Source organism: Chelonia mydas, chromosome 7 (genome assembly GCF_015237465.2).
Source record: "Chelonia mydas isolate rCheMyd1 chromosome 7, rCheMyd1.pri.v2, whole genome shotgun sequence".
NCBI classification, from domain to species: Eukaryota; Metazoa; Chordata; order Testudines; family Cheloniidae; genus Chelonia; species Chelonia mydas.
In genome coordinates this window covers 36,629,437-36,655,231 of record NC_057853.1, presented here as the reverse complement: position 1 = coordinate 36,655,231, position 25,795 = coordinate 36,629,437, and the positions used below count along the sequence as shown (strand labels likewise).

General features: G+C 42.9%; 1 protein-coding gene across 8 annotated transcripts; it reads left to right on the top strand.

Moving 5' to 3' along the window:
• Positions 1 to 7,740: 7,740 nt before the first annotated feature.
• On the top strand, positions 7,741 to 19,634 carry LOC102930260 (CCHC-type zinc finger nucleic acid binding protein). 8 transcript variants are annotated; one of them, XM_043550857.1, is made up of 5 exons: positions 7,741 to 7,838; positions 17,020 to 17,160; positions 17,571 to 17,663; positions 17,846 to 18,044; positions 18,555 to 19,634. In XM_043550857.1, the coding sequence occupies exons 2-5, from the start codon at positions 17,037 to 17,039 to the stop codon at positions 18,670 to 18,672; spliced, it is 534 nt and encodes a 177-aa protein (XP_043406792.1). In that variant the 5' UTR covers positions 7,741 to 7,838; positions 17,020 to 17,036; the 3' UTR covers positions 18,673 to 19,634. The 8 variants fall into 8 exon arrangements, with proteins under 8 accessions (XP_043406792.1, XP_007056557.1, XP_007056555.1 ...); XM_007056495.4 differs by lacking the exon at positions 7,741 to 7,838 and adding an exon at positions 7,988 to 8,327 and having other exon boundaries at positions 17,020 to 17,139; XM_007056493.4 differs by lacking the exon at positions 7,741 to 7,838 and adding an exon at positions 8,154 to 8,327.
• The last annotated feature ends 6,161 nt before the right edge of the window (positions 19,635 to 25,795 follow it).

Below are 25,795 nucleotides of genomic sequence, written 5' to 3'. Positions count from 1 at the left end.
GCGGTGGTTGGTTGGGGTGGGGCGGGGGGCGTGAAGTGAAGCGATTATCCCAGAGAATTGAGGAGGGGGGGTTGGGTTGTGCTGCACATTCACCCTAAAACTGCAGCCCCTCCTTTTAAATGGCCAACCCAACGGGCTTTTCTTGGTATGGGAAAGGAGGGCACTGCTGTTTGAAACCATTCCCACACGTTATGAAGGCTGAAGAAGCTGAAACCCTTTGCCTTACCATGGCTGCCTGCAAGCCGAATTCTGTTGCCCAGCTGAGCGTGTGTGATGTCTCACACCAAACCGGCAGGCACTCAATGTAAGAGGCAAAACGCAACCTTGTACCGAAAGCATAAGTGCTATGTAATGTGAATCGCTTGATTCAGTGTGAAATAGTCTTCCCTTTGTTCTCTAAAATGTATCTTTTTAAATACTACTCTCCCTTTTTTCCTCCCACAGCTGCAAATGTTTCTACGCTCCCCCTATCATCTCCGTCCCAGAAGCTAGCACAGATTAGAAGGCGAAAAAAACGCACTTGCGATGACATGTTCTCAGAGCTCACGCAGTTCTCCCGCACTGAAAGAGCTCAGCAGAATGCGTGGAGGCAAACAATGGCAGAGTCCAGGAAAGAGTTAAATGAACGTGATGAGAGGAGGGAGGAGTACGATGAGAGGAGGCAGGATACAATGTTGAGGCTAATGGGGGAGCAAACTGCCATGCTCAGGTGTCTGGTGGAACTGCAGGAAAGGCAGCAGGAGCACAGACCACTGCTGCAGCCCCTGTATAACTGTCTGCTCTCCTCCCCAAGTTCCATATCCTCCATATCCATATTCCATGATGCCCAAGAATGCAGGAGGGGGAAGGCTATGGGCATCCAGCCACTCCACCGCAGAGGATTGCCCAAGCAACAGAAGGTTGGCATTCAATAAGTTTTGAACTGTAGTGTGGCCTTGTCCTTTCATCCTCCCTTTATCCACCACCCCACCCGGTGCTTCCCTCCTCCCCACCACTCCCGGGCTACTTTGCGAGTTTTCCCCCTATTTGTGTGATGAATTAATAAAGAATGCATGATTTTGAAACAATAATGGCTTTATTGCCTCTGAAAGCGGTGATCGAAGTGGGGAGGTTGATTGGCTTACAAGGAAGTAGAGTCAACCAAGGTGGTGGGTTTTCATCAAGGAGAAACTAACAGAACTTTCACACCTTAGCCTGGCCAGTCATGAATTTAGTTTTCAAAGCTTCTCTGATGTAAAGGGCACCCAGCTGTGCTCTTCTAATCGCCCTGGTGTCTGGCTGTGCATAATCGGCTGCCAGGCAATTTGCCTCAACCGCCCACCCCGCCATAAACATCTCCCCCTTACTCTCACAGATATTGTGGAGCACACAGCAAGCAGCAATAACAATGGGAACATTGGTTTCGCTGAGGTTTAACATAGTCAATAAACTGCACCAGCGAGCTTTTAAATACCCAAATGCACATTCTACCATCATTCTGCACTTGCTCAGCCTATAGTTGAACTGCTCCTTACTATTGTCCAGGGTGCCTGTGTATGGCTTCATGAGTCATGGCATTAAGGGGTAGGTTGGGTCTCCAACGATAACTATAGGCATTTCAATATCCCCAACAGTAATTTTCCGGTCTGGGAAGTAAGTTCCTTCCTGCAGCTGTTCAAACAGACCAGAGTTCCTGAAGATGCGAGCATCATGCACCTTTTCCGGCCATCCCACATTGATGTTGGTGAAACGTCCCTTGTGATCCACCAGTGCTTGCAGCACCATTGAAAAGTACAGTTGCAGTTTATGTACTGGCTGCCAAGGTGGTCCGGTCCCAAGATAGGGATATGCATTCCATCTATCGCCCTACCATAGTTAGGGAACCCCATTGCAGCAAAGCCATCCACTATGACCTGTACATTTCCCAGAGTCACTACCCTTGATAGCAGCAGGTCAGTGATAGCATTGGCTACTTGGATCACAGCAGCCCCCACAGTAGATTTACCCACTCCAAATTGATTCCCGACTGACCGGTAGCTGTCTGGCGTTGCAAGTTTCCAGAGGGCTATCACTTGCTTCTCAACTATGAGGGCTGCTTTCATCTTGGTATTCTTGCGCTTCAGGGCAGGGGAAAGCAAGTCACAATGTTCCATGAAAGTGCCCTTACGCATGTGAAAGTTTCGCAGCCACTGTGAATCATCCCAGACCTGCAACACTGTGTGGTCCCACCAGTCTGTGTTTGTTTCCCGGGCCCAGAATCGGTGTTCCACAGCAGGAACCTGCCCCGTTACCACCATGATGTCCAAATTGCCAGTGCCCGTGCTTTGAGAGAAGTCTGTGTCCATGTCCTCATCACTATCGTGATTGTGCTGTCGTCGCCTCCTCACCTGCTTTTGCAGGTTCTGCACACACTGCAGGATAATGCGCGAAGTGTTTACAATGCTCACAACAGCAGCGGTGAGCTGAGCGGGCTCCATCCTTGCTGTGGTATGGCGTCTGCAGGAGAGCAGAGTTGCAGCAGAAGTGGTGGATGACGACGGTTGCCACGAGAATAGATATTTATACAGAACAATAAGAGGACCTGGGAGGTGGATTCATGGCACCAGGAGAGCAGAGTTGCAGCGGAAGCGGTGGATGACGACAACATGGAGAAATTTGCTATTAAGACTGAGCTCATTTACAAGAGCAGGAGATCAGAGTTGCAGCGGAAGCAGTGGATGACGACAACATGGAGAAATTTGCTATTGGGAATGAGCTCACTTACAAGAGCAGGAGAGCAGAGTTGCAGCGGATGACGACTGCACCGTCTGCTGACAGGAGCACCCAGGACACAACAGCAGTGACAGTGAGCTGAGCTGAGCGGGCTCCATGCTTGCCGTGGTATGGCGTCTGCACGGAAAAAAGGCGCGAAACGATTGTCTGCTGTTGCTTTCACGGAGGGAGGGGCGACTGACGACATGTACCCAAAACCACCCGCCACAATGTTTTTGTCCCATCAAGCATTCGGAGCTTAACCCAGAACTCCAAGGGTTGGCGGAGACTGTGGGAACTGAGGGATAGCTACCCACAGTGCACCGCTCTGTAAGTCGATGCTATCCACAGTAGTGAGGACGCACTCCGCCAACTTAATGCGCTTAGTGGGGACATATGCAATCGACTGTATAAAACTGATTTCTAAAAATCGACTTCTATAAAATTGACCTAATTTCGTAGTGTAGACATACACTTAGAGACCCAGAGCTATGAATAGTGACATAGTTCTGCCAGGATCCATTTGGCTTAGATTGAAACCACTGGGATCCAATAGCTGGGTTCACTCACAACAAACTGGCATGCTTGCAGAGGGAGATTTGGCTAGGTTGTGACAAGGTGTATCTGCAGTAAGGGAGAAAACCATTGTAGGGACATTGATGGCATGAACTGTTTTGTTGAATTGCTTGTCCTTGAAATGGTTTCATTCATCTGCACACCAATGCTTTTAGTCCTGTCTGCATTTGGAAACAGATCTGGTGCTGAAACAACAGGTCCCACTGAGCTGCTACTATTCTGAGGACAAAACTACTTTCAGCACCATTGCATAGTGTTCTTGAGACTTGGTAGGGATGGAATGTTATTAGAACTGGACCTAAACTGGAGCTGAAAAAAACATTGTGGTTTAGGGCCATCTCTACTCCCTACTTATAATAATGAAAATAATTCATACCTCTACTGTGCTTTCTATCTAAAGATTTCAAACCTCTTTAAAGAAAAGAATTACAGTTTGCAACACTCCTAAGCATTATTATGCCCATTTGCAAACCTGGAAATGTAGACACAAAGAAATTAACTAATTCACTGCAAGGCACATAGGAAGCCACTAGCAGAGCCAGGAAGAGATGTCACGCCTTATGACTCTCACTTTTGTGCTTTAGCTGCAAGACTGTCCTTCCCTAAATGTCATAGAGGAACCAGTGAAACAGGAACTGCAAGCTCTGCTTAGCTGAGCCTGTAACAGGCCAAATTCATCCTTCATGCACAATTCCAGTGTAGTCAATGGAGTCATGCATCATCTGCCAGGGATTAATTTGGTCTAAGTAAACAGAGCTTAAAATTCCTACATCCTAAATTTGGCCCGTGGGTTCACAGGGGATGACCAATACCTTTTCCCACCAATAATGAAACTTTCTGGGTGACCATATTTGTTTCTCTATTTCCAGTTAAACTAATTGAAAACCTTGTATGACTCCTTTTAAACAACTTGAGATTCCCTTCAATAATGCAAACAGTGCTTTTGCTCAGGTGATTCACACAGGCTGTGAGGAAAGGTGTTGACTGCATCAGTCACAACGCTTCCAGTGCCAACTCATCCATGGAACAGCACCAGAATTAGGTTTGGGAATGTTAAGCACCTCCACCCTAACCTAAGGAAAAGTATCACAAGCACAACAAAGAAGACAGGACAGAGAATTAGGGAAGAAAAGTTGAAATTATTATGGGGGCGACCTTAAATCTCTGACTACAAGCTGGGAGTGTAAGACAGGAGTGGATCACTCCATAATTGCTCTGTTCTGTACACACCCCCTGAAACTCTGGTATGGGGCACTGTCAGAGGGATACGGGGCAAGATGGACCATGGTCTGACCCAGTATCGCAGCTCTTTTTTTCTTATACTGTATAACCCCAAAGTTCCAGACACTTACTATATAGACTTATATGGTCCTTCAGGTTTCAGAAGTCCCTCCAGTTCTCTAAGCATGACCTAACTGATCCCCCTAGAATGGATCATTATCCATTGCCAGTAGACTGCAATTATAATGATTTAAGGGCAGTCAAATACGTTTTCTAAAAGATTTGAAGACAAATGATTGTCTCTCTTCTATATTACTCCTCCGGTCTTTGAGGTATTGGACAGTATTTTTTTAAATATGTATCTGTAGAGCAATCAGAACAATGAAAGCCACAATCCTGATTGAAGCCTCTGAGTGCTTCTGTAAAATAAATAACAGTAATTAATTTTCTTCTCTTCTTTATTGCCCAAACTCAGCAGGAGATAAAACTAAAAGTACAAATATCGGTGAATGTTACCAGTCATGGCACCTCTTACATGTTTTAATTTTGCAGTGTATCTAAGGCAGCAAAACCAAGGGCATGGAAAATTTTGTTGAAGTCTTAGCACAAAACTAAAGATAAAAGAGAAGTTTGTTATTGGGAGCGCAAAGACATAATAGTTTATACAAAGTCTGTTGTCACTGTTGACATTTTTTACATTGCTGGAACAATAGCTAGTGCTCCTAAGGCAATAATGTGACATTTTGAATATCGAGTGGAGTGAAAGATCCTTTCACTAGCAAAGGTTTATGCTCTGAGCCTGAGTTCCAACCATTTTAATTTGGTAAGCAGTATGATGCATAGAATTATAAAAATATAAACAAAGGATAAGACTGACAACCAATTTGAAAGAGATCACAATTGTCAATATAAGAACTGGGTTTTTTTACATTTATGTAAATCATATGTTCTAATAAACACACCATACCATACTGATATAACACAAAGTAGATTCATATCTAGAGGAAAGGTAAGTCAGAAGCTGTCTGTCTTTTTAACAGTGAGGGTAGAATCATAGAACTGGAAGGGACCTCGAGAGGTCACCTAGTCCAGTCCCCTGCTCTCAAGGCAGGACTAAGTATTATCTAGAGACCATTCAGTTCCAGTGGTAATTAACCACTGGAACAATTTACCAAGGGTTGTAGTGGATTTGCAATCACTGGAAATTTTAAATCAAGATTTGATGCTTTTCTAAAAGATATGCTGTAGTTCAAAGAGAAATTATCTCAGGAAAGTCCCTTGCTCTGTGTTATACAGGTCAGACTAAATAATCACAGTGGTCTCTTCTGGCCTTATAAACTATTAATCTCCAAAATCAACTTTGCACTGTCATTTTATTGACTCATGTTTGTAAATTTTAAAGCCATATGGCAGCTTTCTCATTCATGCAACAAACCTATTGCTAGGGAATCACATTGCAGTATAGGCTTGAGATGCTGGAATTTTCAGGATGTTGGTGATGACCAAAGAAAAGGAGTAGTTAGGGAAAGCTCTTGGGTATAATATTTAACCAGTGATTCATTTGTGAAGTACCTAGAAGAAGGGGGATGAGAAGTCATATAAAAGGGTCTTTGCATCCGAAGATTGAGGTAAATAGTATATTGTAATATATGTATGAGATTATGCAAAATACCAAAAAACATAAATAAGGAGACAAATATATTTGGGAATCTAATGACCCATAGCTCTAAATAATGTTCTTTTTCCTACAATATTACCGGAGCAGTGATTGATCATTCAGTTGATGAGGTAAGATAAGAACCACTGTTGCCAACTCTCATGATTTTATGGTGACTCTAGTGATGTTTGGTGGAATTTATTAAGCATCCCATTACTGGCATTAAACTTAAGAATTTTCACTTATTCACAGTGCCCACCACCACCTTGCTATTACTGCTAATAGCACTGAAGCCAGGTTGCCTGTAGTCAAGATGGCCACCAGTTCCCGAGACTATCTGCATGTGGAGGTGAATCTGCCCCTAGTACAGGACAGAGGAAATATGGTCCATGGGATAGAGCTAACCTGGGACTCAGGGTCAAGTCCCTGCTCCACTGCATACTTCCTGTATGATCTTGGGTAAGTAACTTAGGCCTAGTTCCTCAAAGGTAGTTAAGCAGTTAAATCCCATTGCAATCAGTTGTATCTCTGTGCCTCAGTTCCCCATTTGTAAAATAGGGATAACAGCACTTCCCTACCTCCCAGTGGTATTGTAAGGATAAATTCATTAAAGATTGTGAGGTGCTCAAATACTGCACTGATGGGGGCTATACCACTAACTCCTGTTTCTAATGAGACTGGAGCCAGGATGCCTTCAGTTAAGTGGCTGCTCCTTGAAGGTTAAGAGGCTGCTCAGGAATCCACAAGGAGGCAGGGAAATGGGGAGCAGGAAGGAGTCTGAGGAAGGAAACTGAGAGGTGCTGGAGAACTGATGTGCAGGGAATACGGGGGAAGATTGCCATACAGATGCAAAAACACAGGCCATCCAGGATGATCTTGAGTCCATAAAACTGGACAGCTGGCAGCATGTGCTGAGCACCCTTCCAGACTTCCTAGGACAGCTAGAAGCCTGGACAGGTGGTGCCCCCAAAGTGAGGTGTTGGAGGAGACAGAGTCGTGTGCAGGGGAATCAGTGCAGGGACAGATGCTGAGGCCGGGGGTGCAGAGGAACAGGGGTTCAGTGGAGAGACTTAGGGGGCAGGGGAACGAGAGGCAGAGGGCTCTGTGGGGAAAGTGCTCATTGAAGGAGAGGAGAATGTGGGGAGCAGAAGGGAACCGGGAGAGGTGCAGCAGAAGGAAAACATGAGGGGTAGGAGACTGTAAATGAGATAAACTGTGGGGCAAGGCGGGGAGCGGAGCCTGCAGGGGGCGGTGAGGGAAAAGGGAGGGAACGGGGGTCAGAGGTAGAATGGCAGCTCCCCGCAGCCCAGGGACTGGGGGACGGGGTCCCTGCCGGCCACGGGCCATGTGTTTCGGGTCGAATCGCCGCTACCGCACGTCTTAGGCAGGAAACAACCACCACAGGGGCCGCCGAGGGACTGGCTTTCCTCGCGCACCGTGCGAGCTTCAAGCCTCGTTCAGGATTTTGGCGGGAGGCGGGCGCTGACTCCCCTGTTCTGCCGCATCACCTCACAAGGGCGGGCGGGCGGAGGAGCGTGCCCCACTCCCTGCCTCCCCGCGTGACGCGAGAACAACAGGGCCGGGCGGGGACCGAGCACTGCGTCTGGGCTGCCTCCGGGATGGGGGAGGGGAGCCGCAACTTCCTAGCTTGTGAGTCACAACAGAGAAAGGGCAGGGCGGCACTGCGGGAACCCAGCGGAACCTCCGCGCACTGCAGCACCCTCGGAGCCGCCAATCTCCCCGTGACCTTAGAGCGGCGGCGGCGGCATAGCCACCCCCAACCAACCGCCCCTTCTCCCTCACAACGCAGTAAGGCAAAAAAATAGTCGAGACTGCCCTGACCTGGTAGGCGGGCACCTCCCCCTTTTCGACGGCGCTGATTGGTCCTCCCATCCCCAGCGCTGATTGGCTGCACGAGGGCAGCGGCGGGTGCCCATTGGTTGTGCGAACGGGATAATGAGCCGTGCGCAGAGTGATAGGGAAGGGCGGGGTGAGAGTGAGTAAGCGCGTGTGTGGGGCCGTGTGCAAACCGCGTGTGGCGCAGGCAGCGGGGCTCTAGTATCAAGCGGGGGAGATCGAAAGAGAACCGGGCCCATCGTCGCCCGGACGTGCTACCTATCGCAGGAGGGTCGGGAGCCTGCAGGTAACCGTCAAGCCGGCTCGCGGAGCAAGCGAGGGGAGGCCTGGCCCTGGCCTGCGTGGGGGGGTGGTGGTGGCGCACTCTGGCCTAGCGCGCGGGAAACCACCCGAGCCCTGGCCGCGCTTGCCTGCAGCCCTGGAGGGGGAGGTGGCCGGTAGCTTGACTGGAAGCGGCGCGCGAGTGAGGGGGGCCCTTCGGGTGGGCCGGGCGCGCTGGCGGGGCTGAGTCACCCTGTGGGCGGCGGTGAGAGGAAGTCATCGCTGGTCTGGAGCCCGACGGCGGAACGGGTTGGGGACGGAGCGCCGCCCCCCCTCCCCCTCCCGTTCGAGACCCGGGTGAACCGCCCTGCGGGGGGCTGCCTGGAGCACCTCATCCCGGTGCGTGGGGATGGAGGAGGCTGGTGGCTGGGCCGCAGCCTTTCCTGCGCGGCATGAACACACTTGTCCGGCTGGGCGTAGGGTCAGCCGGCTGCGTCGGGCCTATTGCCCCTGGGGGCAGTAGCGGGTCTGGGCTGTGTGATCCGGGTGGGAAGGGAGTTTGGGGCTGAACTCGTGCTCTGTGTTCAAGCTGCCGTCTGCTCTACCCTTCTTCTCTCATTTGTTGCGACCTAGCGCGGGTCGGGAAGGTGGTAATGGCCAGGAGGGCGGGCCGTGGCGTGATTGCACCATGTGCTCGGCTCAGGAGGGTTGGGGTGTTCCATCGATTTACATCTGAGTGGAGATATAGGAGGTGTCCCACTCTGTCTGTGACCCCTGCAACTTAATAGAGTAACTCCTGCGATAAAGGTTGCACTTCTGATTTACAATCACTTTATTTGAATGTCTGTTAAACTTAGGTTTTAAGTCATCCTAGTCTATTCTCACTTACTGCAATATTGCTTATCTAGTATCTGGAAGTGTGAGGCGCAGAATAATGTCTTAAGGAGTTGTGGTTATTTAGGTACTTGGGTGGGTCCTATCACCTTAGAATCTGAGTGCCTCTAAAGCCAGGAAATATTATCCTTTTACAGATAAAGTGTAGAGATTAAGTGAGTGACTAGGGTCACAGAGGAAGTCTGGGAGCCAAAAACCGAACACATGGTTTTTCAAGTCCAATTCAGGGTCTTAACTACAAGACCATCCTTTCTTGGAAGAATTCCATCTTGGTTTAGGCAAGATGAAACCAGTAACTGTGTTAACTGTATACCCCTAAACACTTAGAATGTTACAGTAAATTCATTTGGCTCTGTGGGCTTATATTCATGATGTTACATCACAATTAAGTTTCTATACCCATATGAATATTTAGAGACCTAAGTGGTGGGGTCAGTTGGGTGGGAGAAGGTAAGAAAAGATACTTGAAATGGTAGTGATAGGCATAAGAGATGTGGGAATATGTACTATGTGGAGTGGAGGCACAAGTAGAAATATCTTTGCTTGGGATCGTTCTAGTTAGTCTGTTTTATAACTTGAGCTAAAAATCTCAAATTATTTTTAGGATGTATTAATGTAAGTAGTAACTCTTTCTACGTAGACTCCTGAACTGGGGTTGTGTTTTGTGAGGAGGTGGGGGCTAGAGTGAAATTTACACCTTACTTACACTGGCAGTCTCAACTCCTGTTTGAGTTAGCTATAGATGCTCTTGAATCAGGAAGCGTAGGTTTCCCATGTGAATAAGGTTTCGTCCAAGCAAGTGGCTTGCAGTCTCTTTCTGCAGCGTACCCTCTCATTGACTTTGTCTCAGTCTCCTAGTTTCCCATTTTTTTTCAGTCCTCAAAATGTTTCATGTGTTGGGCTAACAGAAGGCCTTAGTAAATTCCTGGTGATCTGTGGACCACAGTTTGAGAACCCCATTGTTAAGGCTATGCTAGCAATAGCCAATAACTCACTGGCTCCAATATTGTCTTCTAGTATCATACTTGCAGGTCATGTGATATACAGATTAATTGGGGATCCATTAGGGTTACAGTGACAGTATGTCAGCCTGACTGGTATTAAAGAATTAATTCTTATGGAGGAAGTAAATAGTTCTTTGTCGAAGGCACCTTTCCTCAAATACATGGTGTATAATAGGTCATACTCTAGAACAGGAGTAGACAAATTATTTTTTGTCATGGTCTAGACTCCAAAGAAAATAATAAAAAAAAACAAACCCAATAATGATGATAATAGGTAAACAAAAAGATGTCAGGGTCTGTTTAAAAGCATCTGGTCGTCCAGATTTGGCCCGTGGTTTGTGTATTGACTACCCTGTTAATGCTGACCTATTTTGCCAGGAATCATATTGTCCCTACCCTCCTTTCTGGAAGCTCATGGGAGGAAAGGTAACTGCAGAGTAGGTTGGCTGGCATCTGATCACCTTTGTCCCTTGATTGGGTTGTGGTGTATGGATCTAACAATATGTCAAGTATTGTTCCTGATTCTCAGGTTTGTCACTACTTTTGTTAGTGTGAACTTGTGTCTGGACCCTGCTTGCGTAGATTACTGTTTGGTGAGTCACTTCTGATACTGGTTTCAGAGAGGTAGCCGTGTTAGTCTGTATCAGCAAAAGCATCTGATGAAGTGGGTTTTAGCCCACAAAAGCTTATGCCCAAATAAATTTGTTAGTCTCTAAGGTGCCACAAGGACTTCTGATACTGAAGATGGCTTTGGGAACAGTACTTTTGCCTGCTGGTTTGCCCTTGGAATTCCACAGCATTTTAAATCTCTACTGTGTGTACTGCTTTTGTTTGGGAATAATAGACTTGGACTTTGATCAGTATTTTGGTCTACATCTTTCATTGTACCTGGGTGTTGCTGTCTCCTGGCTGCTGCAGTGAGTGCCTGGTTAAAGCTTCACCTTCTAGTATAAGATGCTGGTAATACTAATAAGTTGAGGGGAAATATTTAGTAAGTATGGTGAAGATAATTGGCCCCCTTTTTGGCAAGAGGAGGGTTGTACTTGCCAACAGAGTTAACTGTGGGCACTTCTGGATTCCAAGGTAGTGCTAACATCTCTCTGTGGACCTCTCAACAGTTCTCTGTTAGGTGCCACCTGTCTCATTGTTTTTGTTCATTCTATACTATCTACGTAGTGTAAGTGAAGATAGCTCCATGGATCATTAAAGCTTGTATTGCAGTACACATAGGAGGGGAATAAAGGGCAGGGCATTGTGTTGGCTCTTGACTATAGTTAGCTTGCCCTTGGATTAAGGCTGATTGACATTAGCTTTCTTGTGTGTGTAATGTATCTAGGAAATGTTTGAGTGCTTGCTAGAATAAAGCAAACTGGCAGGGATGAAAGCCCCTATGAGTTGAAGCTGGGGGAAGCAGGACAGCATGGAGTAAGGTGTGGTTTGTTTTGTTTTTTCCCCCTCCCCCTGTGCATGGAGTCTGGATTTTTCCCTGCCCTGGACAGACCTGTGTCTTAACTCCTTGAAACTGCTGCTCTGCTCACAAGTAATTCAGCAAGGTGGCTTGTCTTCACTTACTTGATCTTTGCTCTTGTCTGTTTGGGGTTTTTTTTTTTTTTTGCCTTATGCATTTGCTGTTGTAAATATCCAGTGAAGGCAATGGTGCAGGTCAAATTCCATAATCAAGGATTAGATTTATAACTCAGAATGAACTGAAAGTACTAAAACATTAGTTGCTTTTTCAGTTGTTCAAGAAAATACCTTCTAGCTCCATTTTACTCGGACATAAAAACTTAGAATGTATTTTTCAAGCTATAGTATCTACTCTTCCTCTTCTCCCCTAGTCCTTAAGCTTTCCCATTATGAGCTATTTGCATTCCTTTTTCAGTCTAACTCTCTGGTTATGGCAGAAGCATTAGTTTATTTAAAAGGTGAGTGCAGGTGCAGTCAGTTTTATGACCAAAACAGTGGTTTAGGAAACTTGACTTCTAACAAACAATAGATATGCTAGACTAACAGTTTGTAAGGAAAAACAATTGAGTGTTATAGCTCTTCAAACCCATTAAATTACAACATTTTTTAGTCTCATTCATGCTTGCTTTCCAGTGGGTTCTCAGTAGCTTCTTTCTGTAACTTAATTTGACTTCTGGGTATTCTAAAGGAAAAAGTTTTGGTCATAGTGCTACAAGGAAGACCACTTTAAAACTTTAGTTTGGAAAGTCTCTTTACAGAAGAGTCGAACTATGACAAACAGTAACTAACACAACACTGAAAGTACTTGTTGCTAATCTCTGACTGCAACTTCTTGTTGCTCCTGGTTAATTTTTGTGTGTGTGTGTGTGTATGTATGTGTGTATATATATATATATATATATATATATATATATAAACCATCTAACCTTTGATATAAAAAACTCTAGAACTCTGTTGATCTGATCTACAAGATGCAAGGTACTGCAGTACTATATTGTGATGTGAAAGCTTAAATATACCCACATTCAAAGATCTGGAAATGAAGAAGATTTTTTCAGCTCTTTACAGTTGATAAATCTAGTGTAAAAATCACACTGACACTTGGGCCTGGTCTACACTGGGGGGGATGTCGATCTAAGATATGCAACTTCAGCTATGACAATAGCGTACCTGAAGTCAACGTAACTTAGATCGACTTAGAATTACTTCACGTCCTTGCAGTGCAGGATCAATGGCAGCTACTCCCCTGTTGACTCCGCTTCTGCCTCTCGCCCTGGTGGAGTTCTGGACTCAAAAGGAGAGATAGGGGATCTATTTATCGCGTCTACACACTAGACGCAATAAATCGATCTCCGATAAATGGATCACTACCCTCCCATCCGGCAGGTAGTATAGACGTGGCCTTGGACATACAATGTATCAGAGTTAAGACTGTTTGTGTGTGTGTATGTGTGGTGTTTTTTTTCCAAAAGAGCTCTAGCACACTGCTTATGGAGTTCAAGTGTTCTGCAGGGTCCTTGCCTTCCTCCTGCTCTCCTGTGCTGCAGAAACTTAAATACTGCATACCCATATTTCCCTAGCTGACCTTGTCCTTGGAGCTTTTGAGTTAAATTGGGTGTCTGGCTCATAATATCTTATTTGTGCTGTGACACCTTTTGAGCTTCATAGGTTCTTCAAGTCCTTGGCTGTCCTGGCTTAATCTTCTCTCTTCTTCTCCCCGCCTCTCCCCCCCCTTACTCCCCAACACCGATTGTACTTGTTCATGTATTCATGGGGTAAAAATCAAGCTCCTCTGAATAGGATATTAATCAAACTTAATTACTTGTTCATGTTTAAATCTTCCAAAATTTTAGTGCATCCTGGAAGTTTTTGTCATTGAGTATAATGAACATGAAAATAAGGTTTACAGTAAAGATGTGGCTGTAACCTTAAGGTGACTTGCAGAAGGCATTCCTGTGTGTTTTTTTTGTCGGCTGCACTGTGATGCATGAAGACCTAAATACCTTCTCAGTTTTTCATTACTTTTCTTTTTGTTCTTTGGCAAAGGGGCTTGTGTTGAGAAGGTCATGTCAAGTGTGCATAACAAACTGCCTTCTCTGAAGGAGAAGAGGATGTCTATTATATTTGAAACCTCTTAATGTCAGTTTTGTTGGGGTAAATGTCAAAAGTTTAAAGAGTAACTAAAAATCCTTTCTCCCCACTTCTTGCTTAGCTTGCAATTGCTTGAAGCTCTGACTTCTGGTGTTTGAGTCCCTTAAGATTCAGGTCTTCCCTGGAATATTAAGGTTTATTTATTATTATTAAACAATATTCAGGCCATGATGCATCATACAAAAAACCCCACACGTTTTTTCATTGCAGGTCATCTTTAACTGAGGCTCTTGGGTGGCTCTAAATAAAAGTAATGCTAATGACTGACAGGAAAAATTGACCAATTTACATGATTCTGAAAGTCTGCCTCTTTACAAAGAACTGATTGCTATAGATGAACAAACACTCATGCTGTCCAACCTGCAAACAGCTATGAAGGGGAAACATGGTTATGTATTGTAATTTAAAATGAATAAAACCATTAAGTCTGCAGCATTACATTTGTTCAGATATGGTGCATACTTTTTCAAGGGACAGCAATAAGCCATATTTGAACTACTATCCCTAGATGGCTTGTTCGCATATATTTTTAGAACTCAGTCCTCTGTTTCTAGCAGTGCAGTTCTCTGAATTCTGAAGCAGTTTCTCTTTATTATGTCTTATAATACACTTGTCGTCTTCATCAAGTCTCTAGTTACAGGCTATAGATTGTTTTAAGTGTCAGCATCACAATGGAGGCCCTGAAAGTGACCCAAACTTACATGGGGACATTAGAATTTTGGTGCAGAGAAATACAGTAGTTTAAAGTGACTGTCAAGGTAGGTTAACATAAGCTGTAGATGCTGCAATCAGAGGTACCTTTGAACATACAGAACAGCATCTAAATCAGTGGTACTCAAACTTTTGCGTTTGCACCCCTCCCCCCTTACCAGAAAGATACAGGAAAAAATAGAGGTACTCAAAACTATAGGAACAACTACACAGTATCTAAGTTTCAATCCACTGCCACATAAAAGCAGGCGGAATAAAAAAATTCATATCAAGTAGTTGATCAGTATTGATGCCATGCTAATACTTAACAAAAGTGGCCCATAAGGATTTTCTCAGCTTTCCTTTTTAATTGTCACAAAGTTGCAATACTGTAAGCAGAAGACCCTTCCTCAATCCTTTTCTCCTCCTTTTTCTGCTTGTTTTATTGCACCAATTTTTGCATGTTAACTTTTGTTGTACTTCCCTTTTTTTAAATTCGGGACTTAATAATATGTCTGCATAGTGATTAAAATTGGGGCCTCTGGATGTTTCAGTACAGAATACTTCTGGTCAGCTGGTTGGGTGGTAGTTTTTAGTGTCTGTCTTGCATACACTACTGTACCAGTTTACATTAATCTTCCCATGCAGCATGATGCTGCTCAACAAAATGTCAAAGAAGCCTAGGTAACAGTGTTAACAAGTGCACAAATCCAGCTGTTGTACTACTTAGCATGATCGTAGCAATCAGTGACTTTTGTTAACAGCAGAATTGCCTTTGTATCCATGTCTCTGTCCTTGGTCAGATCAGCAGTATAACTTTAGTTATGCAAAAACTAAGTTAATGCAAAGGTCAGCTAAATATAAGTAGAAATGACAATTTTTAGTTTTGAAATTTTCTAATCTCTAGCTAGTTCTACAGCAAGTTTAATCTTCATCAGCAAGTTTAAATTTTCAATTTTTGTACTTTATTTCCTGTTAAGCGCAGTCTTGAATTCTTCAAATACTCAACCATAATGTAATACCTGAATAGTCTAGTGATGAGTCTTCAGAAATAAACAGTACATAATTTAGAAGTTAAACATTTGAAACTGCATAGCTAATGTTGGCCATTACATGCAAGCCTATTTTATAACATAAACAGGTGGATAGCAACTGAGCTTTTCTGTTGAGTTTCTGTTATGCTAATCAAGCAGACTTCATAAAAGCTGGAGTGACTTATGCTGTGTATATTTAGTTGATGATTGTTTGAGCCTTTGTGTGTGTGTGTGTGTGACTTTGTGTTAAATTGTCTGTAGTTCAGGTGCTACTAAAGATGTAACTTTGTGACTGATGGAAATTTTCCCAGTATAAAACTTCAAAATAGCTGAAAATATGCTGTTTACTGCAAAAGTTATTCATGTGTAAGCAAAGTTATTCTACATAGCTTATCAGCCCTAGATATTAATGTGCCACAGTTAAAGGACACTCAAACAGCGTTCAAAATTTACTTTTGGCCTAAGCAAGCTTCTACAAATTTAAGACTAAGCGTTTCCAGGAATTTTTAAATTCTGAGGAGTTACTTAAAATTCCCCAACCGTGTTTACAATCACATCATGGCAGCACTGTAGTGCATGAGATATGAAAGTGAAACTGTTTTATTTACTAAACTAAAAAATGCCAAAAAAAGAACCCTTACAAAATCTTAAGATCTAAATCTGTCAGAACTTAATTGATGGTGTCCTTAAACACCTATTGTGTTCTGGAAGATTCTCGAATAGCTACTTAAACGTGAGTGGGTTGGTTTTAATTGGTTCACTTTTCTACAAGGTTGATTTCTCATTCTTTGGTAGCTATTAAAACATAGATTTGAAACTAAATCTTACCTATAGCAAACAAGCCTCCTATTTAGTGTAATGAGGATACATTATACCTATACACACTTCAGATTCTTTTTTACATCTCTTACAATGATAGAAAATGGCAAAGAATGCTTTTTTTTAGTTCTGTCAAGCTCTGTTTGGATGGAAACTTAATTAAATGCACAAGAAGCATTTTAATTTTTTTAATAAAAGTCCTGATACAATCTTTTGTCATCAAATCATGCTTTGGAATTAAAATAGATTTTAGAACTAGTAGATCTCATCCTCACACCTAGTCTTGATATATAATCGCAGGAAGAAAATGAGCATTCCTGCTCGTACAACTCCCAATTGGCTTAACTTTCAATGAACTAGTCAGTGAACTAAATAAACTGAAACAAAGAAAATATTTTTTTCTGCAATGTCAAAAACTGATTAAGCACTTCCACAAACTGGTGCCCAGTGCTTAGCTGCTGACTTCAACTAGGTCAGTGATTTGACTCTTATTTTAAAACAAAAAGGTCAGTTTTTTGTAGGTACAAAAAAATTGTTTAAATATATTAAGTTTAGACGTTTACTGAAGCTGTCAACTTCAAATTTAATTTTCAATAGGCTCACTTTTTAAAAAGCCCATAAATATCTGCTGTAAATTTAAAATTTTTTTTATATGTAGGAAATCAAACCGCAGTGATGAGCAGCAACGAGTGCTTCAAGTGTGGACGTACTGGTCATTGGGCTCGGGAATGCCCTACTGGAATTGGCCGTGGCCGTGGGATGCGGAGCCGTGGCAGAGGTGGATTTACCTCCGCAAGAGGTTTCTAATTTACACGTATCTGAACAAACAGTAAAATCTCACTAATTGCAAATGTGATACTAATGACAGTCTTTACAAGTATTGCTTTAGTGACTGAGCAAACACAGATCAAGCATAGTACACTAAATCTATTTTGGTAACCTTATTTTGTCAAGTGTAGTTCCAATTTTAATTTGGTAATGTTTCGTACTTACAGTACACCAAAGTACATTTGCTAAGTCTTAATGAGGACTTACTGCAACCCTCTGCTACTAAATCTTTAAGAATAGTGAAGTTGCTGTGGGAAGGATTGTAAACTGCAAATTCTCACTTTGCTAATGTCCTAACCCTTATGTTTACACTGTCAAGTTGTTTGATGTATATTTTGATCCCTAAATAAAAATGCTTTTCATGTTCCCTATCTAAATTAGGCTTCCAGTTCATGTCTTCATCTCTCCCAGACATCTGTTACCGCTGTGGTGAGTCTGGCCATCTTGCCAAGGACTGTGATCTTCAGGAGGATGGTAAATATTACTAAATTTTTCTATATTTTATTTACTCAATGTTGTGGAAGGGGGAAAAAAATGAACACGTTTGTCAGTTCATTTAAAAATAAACTGATCATTGATTTCTGTTAAATGCATGTTATGTTGTAACTTTATCAAGGTTTTATAGTCTTGTTTGGCTTGTTTTCTTATTGTGGAAGCCTGCTATAACTGCGGCAGAGGTGGCCATATTGCTAAGGACTGCAAGGAGCCAAAGAGAGAGCGAGAGCAGTGCTGCTACAACTGTGGCAAACCTGGCCATCTGGCTCGTGACTGTGACCATGCAGATGAGCAGAAATGCTATTCTTGTGGGGAATTTGGACACATTCAAAAAGACTGCACCAAAGTTAAGTGCTATAGGTAAGCACTTAAAAGTTTTTATAGCACTAAAGCTATAAAAGTATACCTTAAATAGCTGTAAGATATCTTACCCTTAATCTAATTTGAAGTTTATACAAGCTAACTTTGTATATCCGTTTTGGGTATATGCCTATATTCTTGTGATCTTTTTAAAGAAACCAACTTTGACTCACCACCTGTAATGTTTAGACTAATGTCTGATACAACTTGTTGCTTTTGACTTAAACAGGATTCAGCATGTATAGTAGTGCAACACATTCAGTGAGGTCAGTCAGGATATTAAAAATGGCACATTTCTCTCATAGAATTGAGCTTGCCTAATATCTAAGGGTGTATTTCCAACTGATTAGAACAGTTACACAGCAGAAGCCTCAAATGCAGAGTTCATTAGTGGTTCATCAGGTTGTACTGTTGATGGCAGTGTTGAAGTAGTTCCTGTTCTGGCTATTGAGGAGGCTAACAAACTAAAAGTGGATTTATCAATAACCTATTAATATTTCTCTCCTTCAGGTGTGGTGAAACTGGGCATGTAGCCATCAACTGCAGCAAGACAAGCGAAGTCAACTGCTATCGCTGTGGCGAGTCAGGGCACCTTGCACGGGAATGCACAATTGAAGCTACAGCTTAATTATTTCCTTTATCGCCCCTCCTTTTTCTGATTGATGGTTGTATTATTTTTCTCTGAATCCTCTTCACTGGCCAAAGGTTGGCAGATAGAGGCTACTCCCAGGCCAGTGAGCTTTACTTGCCGTGTAAAAGGAGGAAAGGGGTGGAAAAATCAACTTTCTGCATTTAACTCAAAAATGTTTATGTTTAGTTTGGTAGAGGTGTTATGTATAATGCTTTGTTAAAGAACCCCCTTTCCGTGCCACTGGTGAATAGGGATTGAATGGGAAGAGTTGAGTCAGACCAGCAAACGCTCTCCAGGTTCCATGAGAGTGATCCTTTGCAGGAGGAAGAATAAATCCTGGAAGTGTCTGAACTTCCACAAGTAACTAACTTTAATTTTATTACAATGATGGCCTTGGATTGTCTGACCTCAGTAGCTGTTAATAACATCAAGTAATGTCTTTATCAGGCCCTACCTAGAGCATATAGCTGAGTGGGAGTAAACAAAACAGATGCACGTGCCTGTTAGTGGCCGAGAGAGAGAGAGAAATCAGGAATAATTAAACAAAGTAACAATAATTCAGTCAATGAATGTTAATGTTAGCAATACAGAAGGTAATGGGAAGCTTTTTGAGTAAGTATTTCAAACTAAATCTAAAACCCAGAACATCAGTTACAACATACACAATTTGGAGCTATTCAGGAGTTGCAAAGAAATGCATTTTCACAGAAATCAAGATGTTATTTTTGTATACTATATCACTTAGACCAACTGAGTTTCATTTGCTTGTAATCAGTTTTTAAAGTAAAATGGTAAGAGCAATTGAAGTCCTAGAACACAGAAATGTAATTTTAAACTATCAATAAAGCTGGAGGAGGAAGGGGAGTTTGGCTAAAGTTCCTTTTTGTTTAGCTTTTGTTCATGTACATAGTGCAAAACACCATATTAAAGAGGGGAACGTGGAGGTGTTGAAAAGCTTACAGTTTGGACTTTTCTTTTGTATGAAATTTATCTGGTATAAAGTTCAGTCCCATAACATTCAGAATTTCATAAAATAACAAAATACAGCACTGTTTACAGGCCTGAATTTCTTTGCATACAGTGACACTTGCAAACCATTGGTTCCTACTTACACTATGCTCTGCAACCTTTGCACTGGCAACCCATTAAAACATCAGTTCATATGTGTCTTTTACAATCCTAATGATTGGGCAGAATAAACTGGCAGTGAAGAGACCAGTTTTATGTATCATGCTGTAATACTAACTCCTGTCAATAGCCTGATTCTTCAAAGGCAAGCATGTCCTTACTAGATGTTTAGAAAGAATTAGTATTTTGACCTATCAGGTGCCCACAGAATATATGGCAGTGCATTAAGATGTAGTTTTAGGTTGTCATTTAGATGACAGAAGCTTATGACAAAGAACTGTTAGGCCTCGTCTACGCTACAAAATTTTGTTGACAAAAGTGGTGGTGATGACATTCCATTTTTATTATGGTTTGAGCATGTTCCCACTCGCTTCCTCTGTCCGCAGAGCACATCCACAGTTGGGGCACTCGCCTAGATGGTGAGCAATGCACTGTGGGTGCCTATCCAGTCTAGCTTGATACCTTTTGTCACTAGGTGTGGGAAGGCAGAGCAGATCACAGCACATCTTGGGACTGAGATCAGTGTCCCATGATGCATTACTTTCTGTCCCTACACTCCATAGGCTTCTGGCTTTCTTTTGTGGCATTTTTTCAGTGGCTGCCACCCTTGCTGTGCACCTCAGCATCTTTGTGAGAAGAGATGGATCCTGCACTGCTCTCCTATGTTTAACTGTCATGAAGACATGGCAGTGCAGTTAATCGTGACTTCCTAACTGAAGACTTCCAGTTGCCTGGCATGCTGTGGGATTGCTTTTGGCATTCACAAAACAGCTGCATAGGGTAGACAGTCACTTTTGGGTTTGTGAAACAAGCACTGAATGGTGGGCTTGTGTAGTTGGTAGGTGTGGGATGACAAGCAGTGGCTACAGAACTTTTGGATGCAGAAAGCCACCTTCCTGGAACTGCGTGCAGAGCTTGCCCCAGTACTGCAGTGCAAGGACACCAGAATAAGAGCTGTTCTCAGTAGAGAAGTGTGGCATTCTGTGTGGAAGCTGGTCACTAGACTGCTAATGGTCACTCGTGAATCAATTTGGAGTCGGGAAGTCAACTGTTGGGGCTGCATTAATGCAAATGTGCAAGGCAGTTAATTGCATCCTGCTACAAAGAAAAAGGAGTACTTGTGGCACCAAGTACTCCTTTTTCTTTTTGCAAATACAGACTAACACAGCTGTTACTCTGAAACCTGCTACAAAGGATGTGACTCTGGGAAATGTGTATGAGAGAGTGCAGAAATGGGTTTTTCTAACTGGAGGGGTGATAAATGGCACACATGCCAGTTTTGGCACCAGACCACCTTGCAACAGAGTACATCTATAAGAAGGGTTACTTCTCCATGATGTTGCAGGTACTCATGAAACACCCATGAGTGGTTCACTGACATCCACATAGGGTGGTCCAGGAAGGTGTATGATGCATGCATCTTCAGAACACCAGCCTGTATAGAAAGCTACAAGTGGGACTTGCTTTCCAAACTAGAAGATTACAGTTGGGGATGTTGAAATGCCCATAGTGAACCTGGGAGACCTGGCATACCTCCTACAGCTGTGGCTCATAAAACCTTAAATGGGGAAACCTGGACGGCAGTAAGGAGCAGTTCAACAGGCTGAGCAGGTGCTGGATGACAATGGAATGGGCTTTTGGCAGATTAAAGCCATGCTGGTGATGCCTTTTTGGCAGGTTAGACCTTAATGAGGAGAATTCCCGTGGTCATAGCCGCATGTTGAACATTGCATAATCTTTGTGAAGCTAAGGGTGAAAGACTCGCTGAGGAGTAGAGCGTTGAGGTAGATTGCTTGGCAGCTGATTTTTGAGCAGCCAGATACTACGGCTAGCAGGAGCCAAGAGGGGGGGCAATTTGAATCTGGGAGGCTTTGAGGCAACATTTTGAAAATAAGAACCAGTAATGTAAATCTGATTGGTGCTGCAATGTCATATTACATGTAGCTTTCCTAAGAAGTAATGGTGACGTTTTGGGGCCTTACATTCCAGCAAGCACATGAATAAACTGCCTATGTGTATTGGTAGTGCCTGCTATCTCAATTTGCAGAAACCAAATAAAGGTGAGTTACAATTCAGAAACTTTGCTTTTATTGCACAAGGAACAGCACACACAAAGATGGCAGGAAAGGAGATACTAGGGAAGGGCGGACTTTCGGAGTTGTGTGTAGGTCCTGCTATCATTATGAAAGTAGTCTGGGGACAGGGGGAACAGAAGTCATGGAAAGGACAAGAAGCAGAGTTTGGGAGGGCATGGAAAAGAGTTCTGAACGTGCTGCAGGGGAAGGCAGGCACAGATCTGTCCCATCTGCAGCATTATTAAGGACTTCAGCATCTGTATTTGCTCCTCCATTACTTTAATCATCTGCTCAATAGAGTCCTTAAATTCCTGATATTTCCGGCTTCCGAGCACTTCTTCCATTTCCTTTTCTTGCATTGGAGCAGTGCAGTACCTCTTGGAACATGTCATTTTTTGCTCCATCTTGGGTGCTTTGTTTATCTGAGTAGATACAGCAGTTTCACAGTGGTCCAAGCCAGGTCAGTGTTTTCTGTGGTCACCTGGGAAGATGCAATGAGACCTCTCCACCCTGAGCAAACAGGAAATGGAATTTCAAAAATTCCTGGGGCTTCTAAGGAGGAGGGGCAAATGGTGGTTTACCTGGCTGCAGGGCAGGGGAGTTCAAACTGCTGACCAGAGCTGTCACCCTGGGCATTGTGGGACACTTGGAGGCCAATTAAAGCAATTTAAAATCAAGTGTGGTGTCTACGCTGGCACTTGGTTGACAAAAATTTAAAGGAAAAAGACTTACCTCTCATTGGGGTGGTTGTATTTTGTCACCAAAATGGCATTTTTGCCCCCAAAAAGTCACATTGCCGTGTTTTTGCCAACAAAACTTCATAGTGTAGACAAGGCCTTGATATCTGATTGTAATCAAAGTAACTCCAAGTTTACTGAAATCTAGTTTCTTAATTTTAATCTCACAGGAAATAAATACATAGTTTCCATTTTAAGTGAAGAAACTTTATACAAATATGCTCCATTTTTTCCATTAGATGTTAGCCAGAATAACTCATGAAAATCATTACCTCAACTGAGATATTACAGAATGTGTTTTGTTTTGTATTACAAGCCTGACAAAGTTATTTCTTTAATGCCAGCTTTACTATGTCTACTTAGTGATTTTACAGGTGAGTGCTGTGAAGCTTCCCTCTCAGAGAAGCTGCCAGGGGGTGGTATTTAATGTGATATTTATTTTCATGCTAAAATGCAATTGGAACAGTAAATGTGTCATCTTACAAGCAACAGAAGAAACTAAAAGCTGCAAATTGGCAAACAAAGTGAAAATCCACCAAAGTTCCTTTGCAGGGAGGGGAGCACTTTCAAAAATTCAGGGGGTGCTGATTACAGTCCAATACTAAAAACTGGCACTTAAATAGCCTGTGATAGTAGCCAAATTTCTATGGTAGCTTTAATATGGTTATCACTAAATCAAGTCTGCAAAAAATCCTTTCTGCTCTTGTGTACTCATTTTTTTTCACTTCCTAATGTTCCATTTTGGGCATGCAATCCAATGGCTTCAGTTGAAGCAGCAGCTGAGTTCCTAATTAGTTTATAGCAATCTGAATGTCTTCTAATTCATAGATAGCGCCTATTGTCTGACCAGTTAATTGCTTTTTATGCATCTTAAAGGTGAAGTTACATTCTTGGATGTTTATATGGCAGCAGCCAGACATGCAGATCATAGTCTTGCTCCCCATTGTGTAAACTGTTTGTACAATGCCTTTGAGCATTCATCTTGATTGAATGGGGGAGGGTGTTGAATCTAAATGATTTTTAACCTGCTTTTTTTAAATAGACTAGAGCAACAGTTTATATCTTAAAAATTCTTAACTCACTCAACCAAGCTCTCTCATGGGTCAGTATTACCATTTCACTAGTTATCAAGTCTGTCTTTTTAACAGACTGGAGCTTAATTTCTAATATTGGAAAGCTTTTCTGTTTGGTTTTTCACCCTTTGTACATAAAGTAACAACTAGAAACTCAAGCTTGCACCCTTTATCTGGCTCCTCACTGGAACAGAAAAAACTAGTCTTAATGGCATTTAAGGTTTTGGGAGTTGGGCTGTTATAGCATGAGGCAAGCTCACATCTTTGTATTACCATAGCACATAGGAGCCCTCATCACAGATTAAGACCCCATTACATGGTCTTTACTGCAAGATAGCAGTACTTCTCCCACGACTCATCAAGAAACCATGATACCTAAATCCTCTAAGATTAACTTCTTGGTTAGAATAGGTCTTTGAAATAGCAACAGCTGGTCCCTTTTCCCCCCCAGTTAGGTCACTAAGCTGCTTAAAGCAACTGATTTAGGCTCTGTTCATATTCTTGCTCCTTACCTAAATACAAGGGGGAGGATACCCCCCGCAAAGAAGCGTGGTCATACTTAACAGCACTCACTCTGATTCCATGTTGTCCTCAAGGGTATTTCCCATTTGGTCTCCCACAGACCAATTCCCCTGGGGGTGGGAAAAGGAAGTTTTCAACTCAGCTGTATAGAATTTCTTGAATAGTAGGCTGTTTCTCCTCCTCCTCAGATTCTCTGGCGTATTCTTCCCCATCTTGAACAAACTGGGACAGGAGTGTCATTGCTGTGGAACTTGAAGGTTGCACTGTCTCTCTAGCTGCTTAAAAGAGAACCCTTCAAGTTGACAGCAGCAGCTGCCCCCTTTAGGAAACTTATCTGACCTTACAATATAGGCACTTTTTGAATTTCATCCCTATTTCCCACTTTATAGATTTTTGAAAATCTGAAAAGTGTGTAGAAGAAAGCTCTATCCTTCAAGTTTGGCCACAGCCCTAAAACCCTTCAAGAAAATGATGGTGGTACTGGCTCTGCTGCCTGTTTGGTAGGGATTACTGTGATCATGTAACTAGACAAATAGCTAATTTAGCATACTTACCTTGGGCAGCTGGGCTTGGGACCAGCTCAAAGCTGATGTCTTTCCCTTGGAACTGATCAAGAAGGTAAATGCCCCTGTGACCTCTAAAAGAGTATACAGACCCATAAGCAATGTAATCTGGAGGGCTTTTATACAAGGTTGCTGTGGCTCAATTGCCTGACACAGTAGCCTGCCCCCAGTGTCTCAGCCTGGCTTCCACTGGCCTAGTTGCCCTTTGTAGGGAGATGCTACCAGCCCTTCCAGTCCCAAGCCTCCCCAGACTTGTCCTTCCCAAATTCTTAAGACCTCTCAGACTGTTCGGCTGGGGTTTATCACCTCTCCTCAAAGGTTTAAAGGTGTGAAACCAGCCTTCTGAGCTGCCAACTTTTATTAACCAAACAGCTTGCATGCTAGAGAGCTGTTACTGAGAAAAAACAACTTGAAATTGATATTTGCTTTCCCTTAATATTTCACAGGTTTCACAGAGGATAAACAAAGGTGTAACCTCAGGTTTTATACTTGCCTATTGGGCATTCCTCTACTAATAAGTAACTTATTATCTTTAGTTTCCCCCTGTTCCTGCTAGTTGTATGAGGGAATCCAGTGTTCAGCCAGCCTCCTGCCTAATGTCTGTCCCTCAATTTCTGAATAAAAGCCCTCAGGCCCAAGCCTGCTTTTAAAAAGTTTTTTTCCCTTCCCTTCTTCCCCCCTTTCCCCCATCTCTCTCCATAGTGACTCAGTTATTTAGAGTGGGTAAATTCCCTCTTGATAGCCCAGGTGTCTCACTGTCTTCCCATTAAATGTAATGGTCCATTATTGTCTTTTCTTGAACTGTACAGTGGGTGGTTATTTGGAACTGGTTTTCATGGCTTGGGAGGTGCCCCATCTGTTGGGAGGTGTAGTTGAAGACATAGTATTGGTCATGAGCACAGTTTTCTATACACATAAATTCATAACCACAGCCTGTATACATCTCCTAATGATCAAGTTCAGAACATTACAAACTTTCATAAGAGCTTATTCAATGTACTTTTATAGTACAATAACACAGC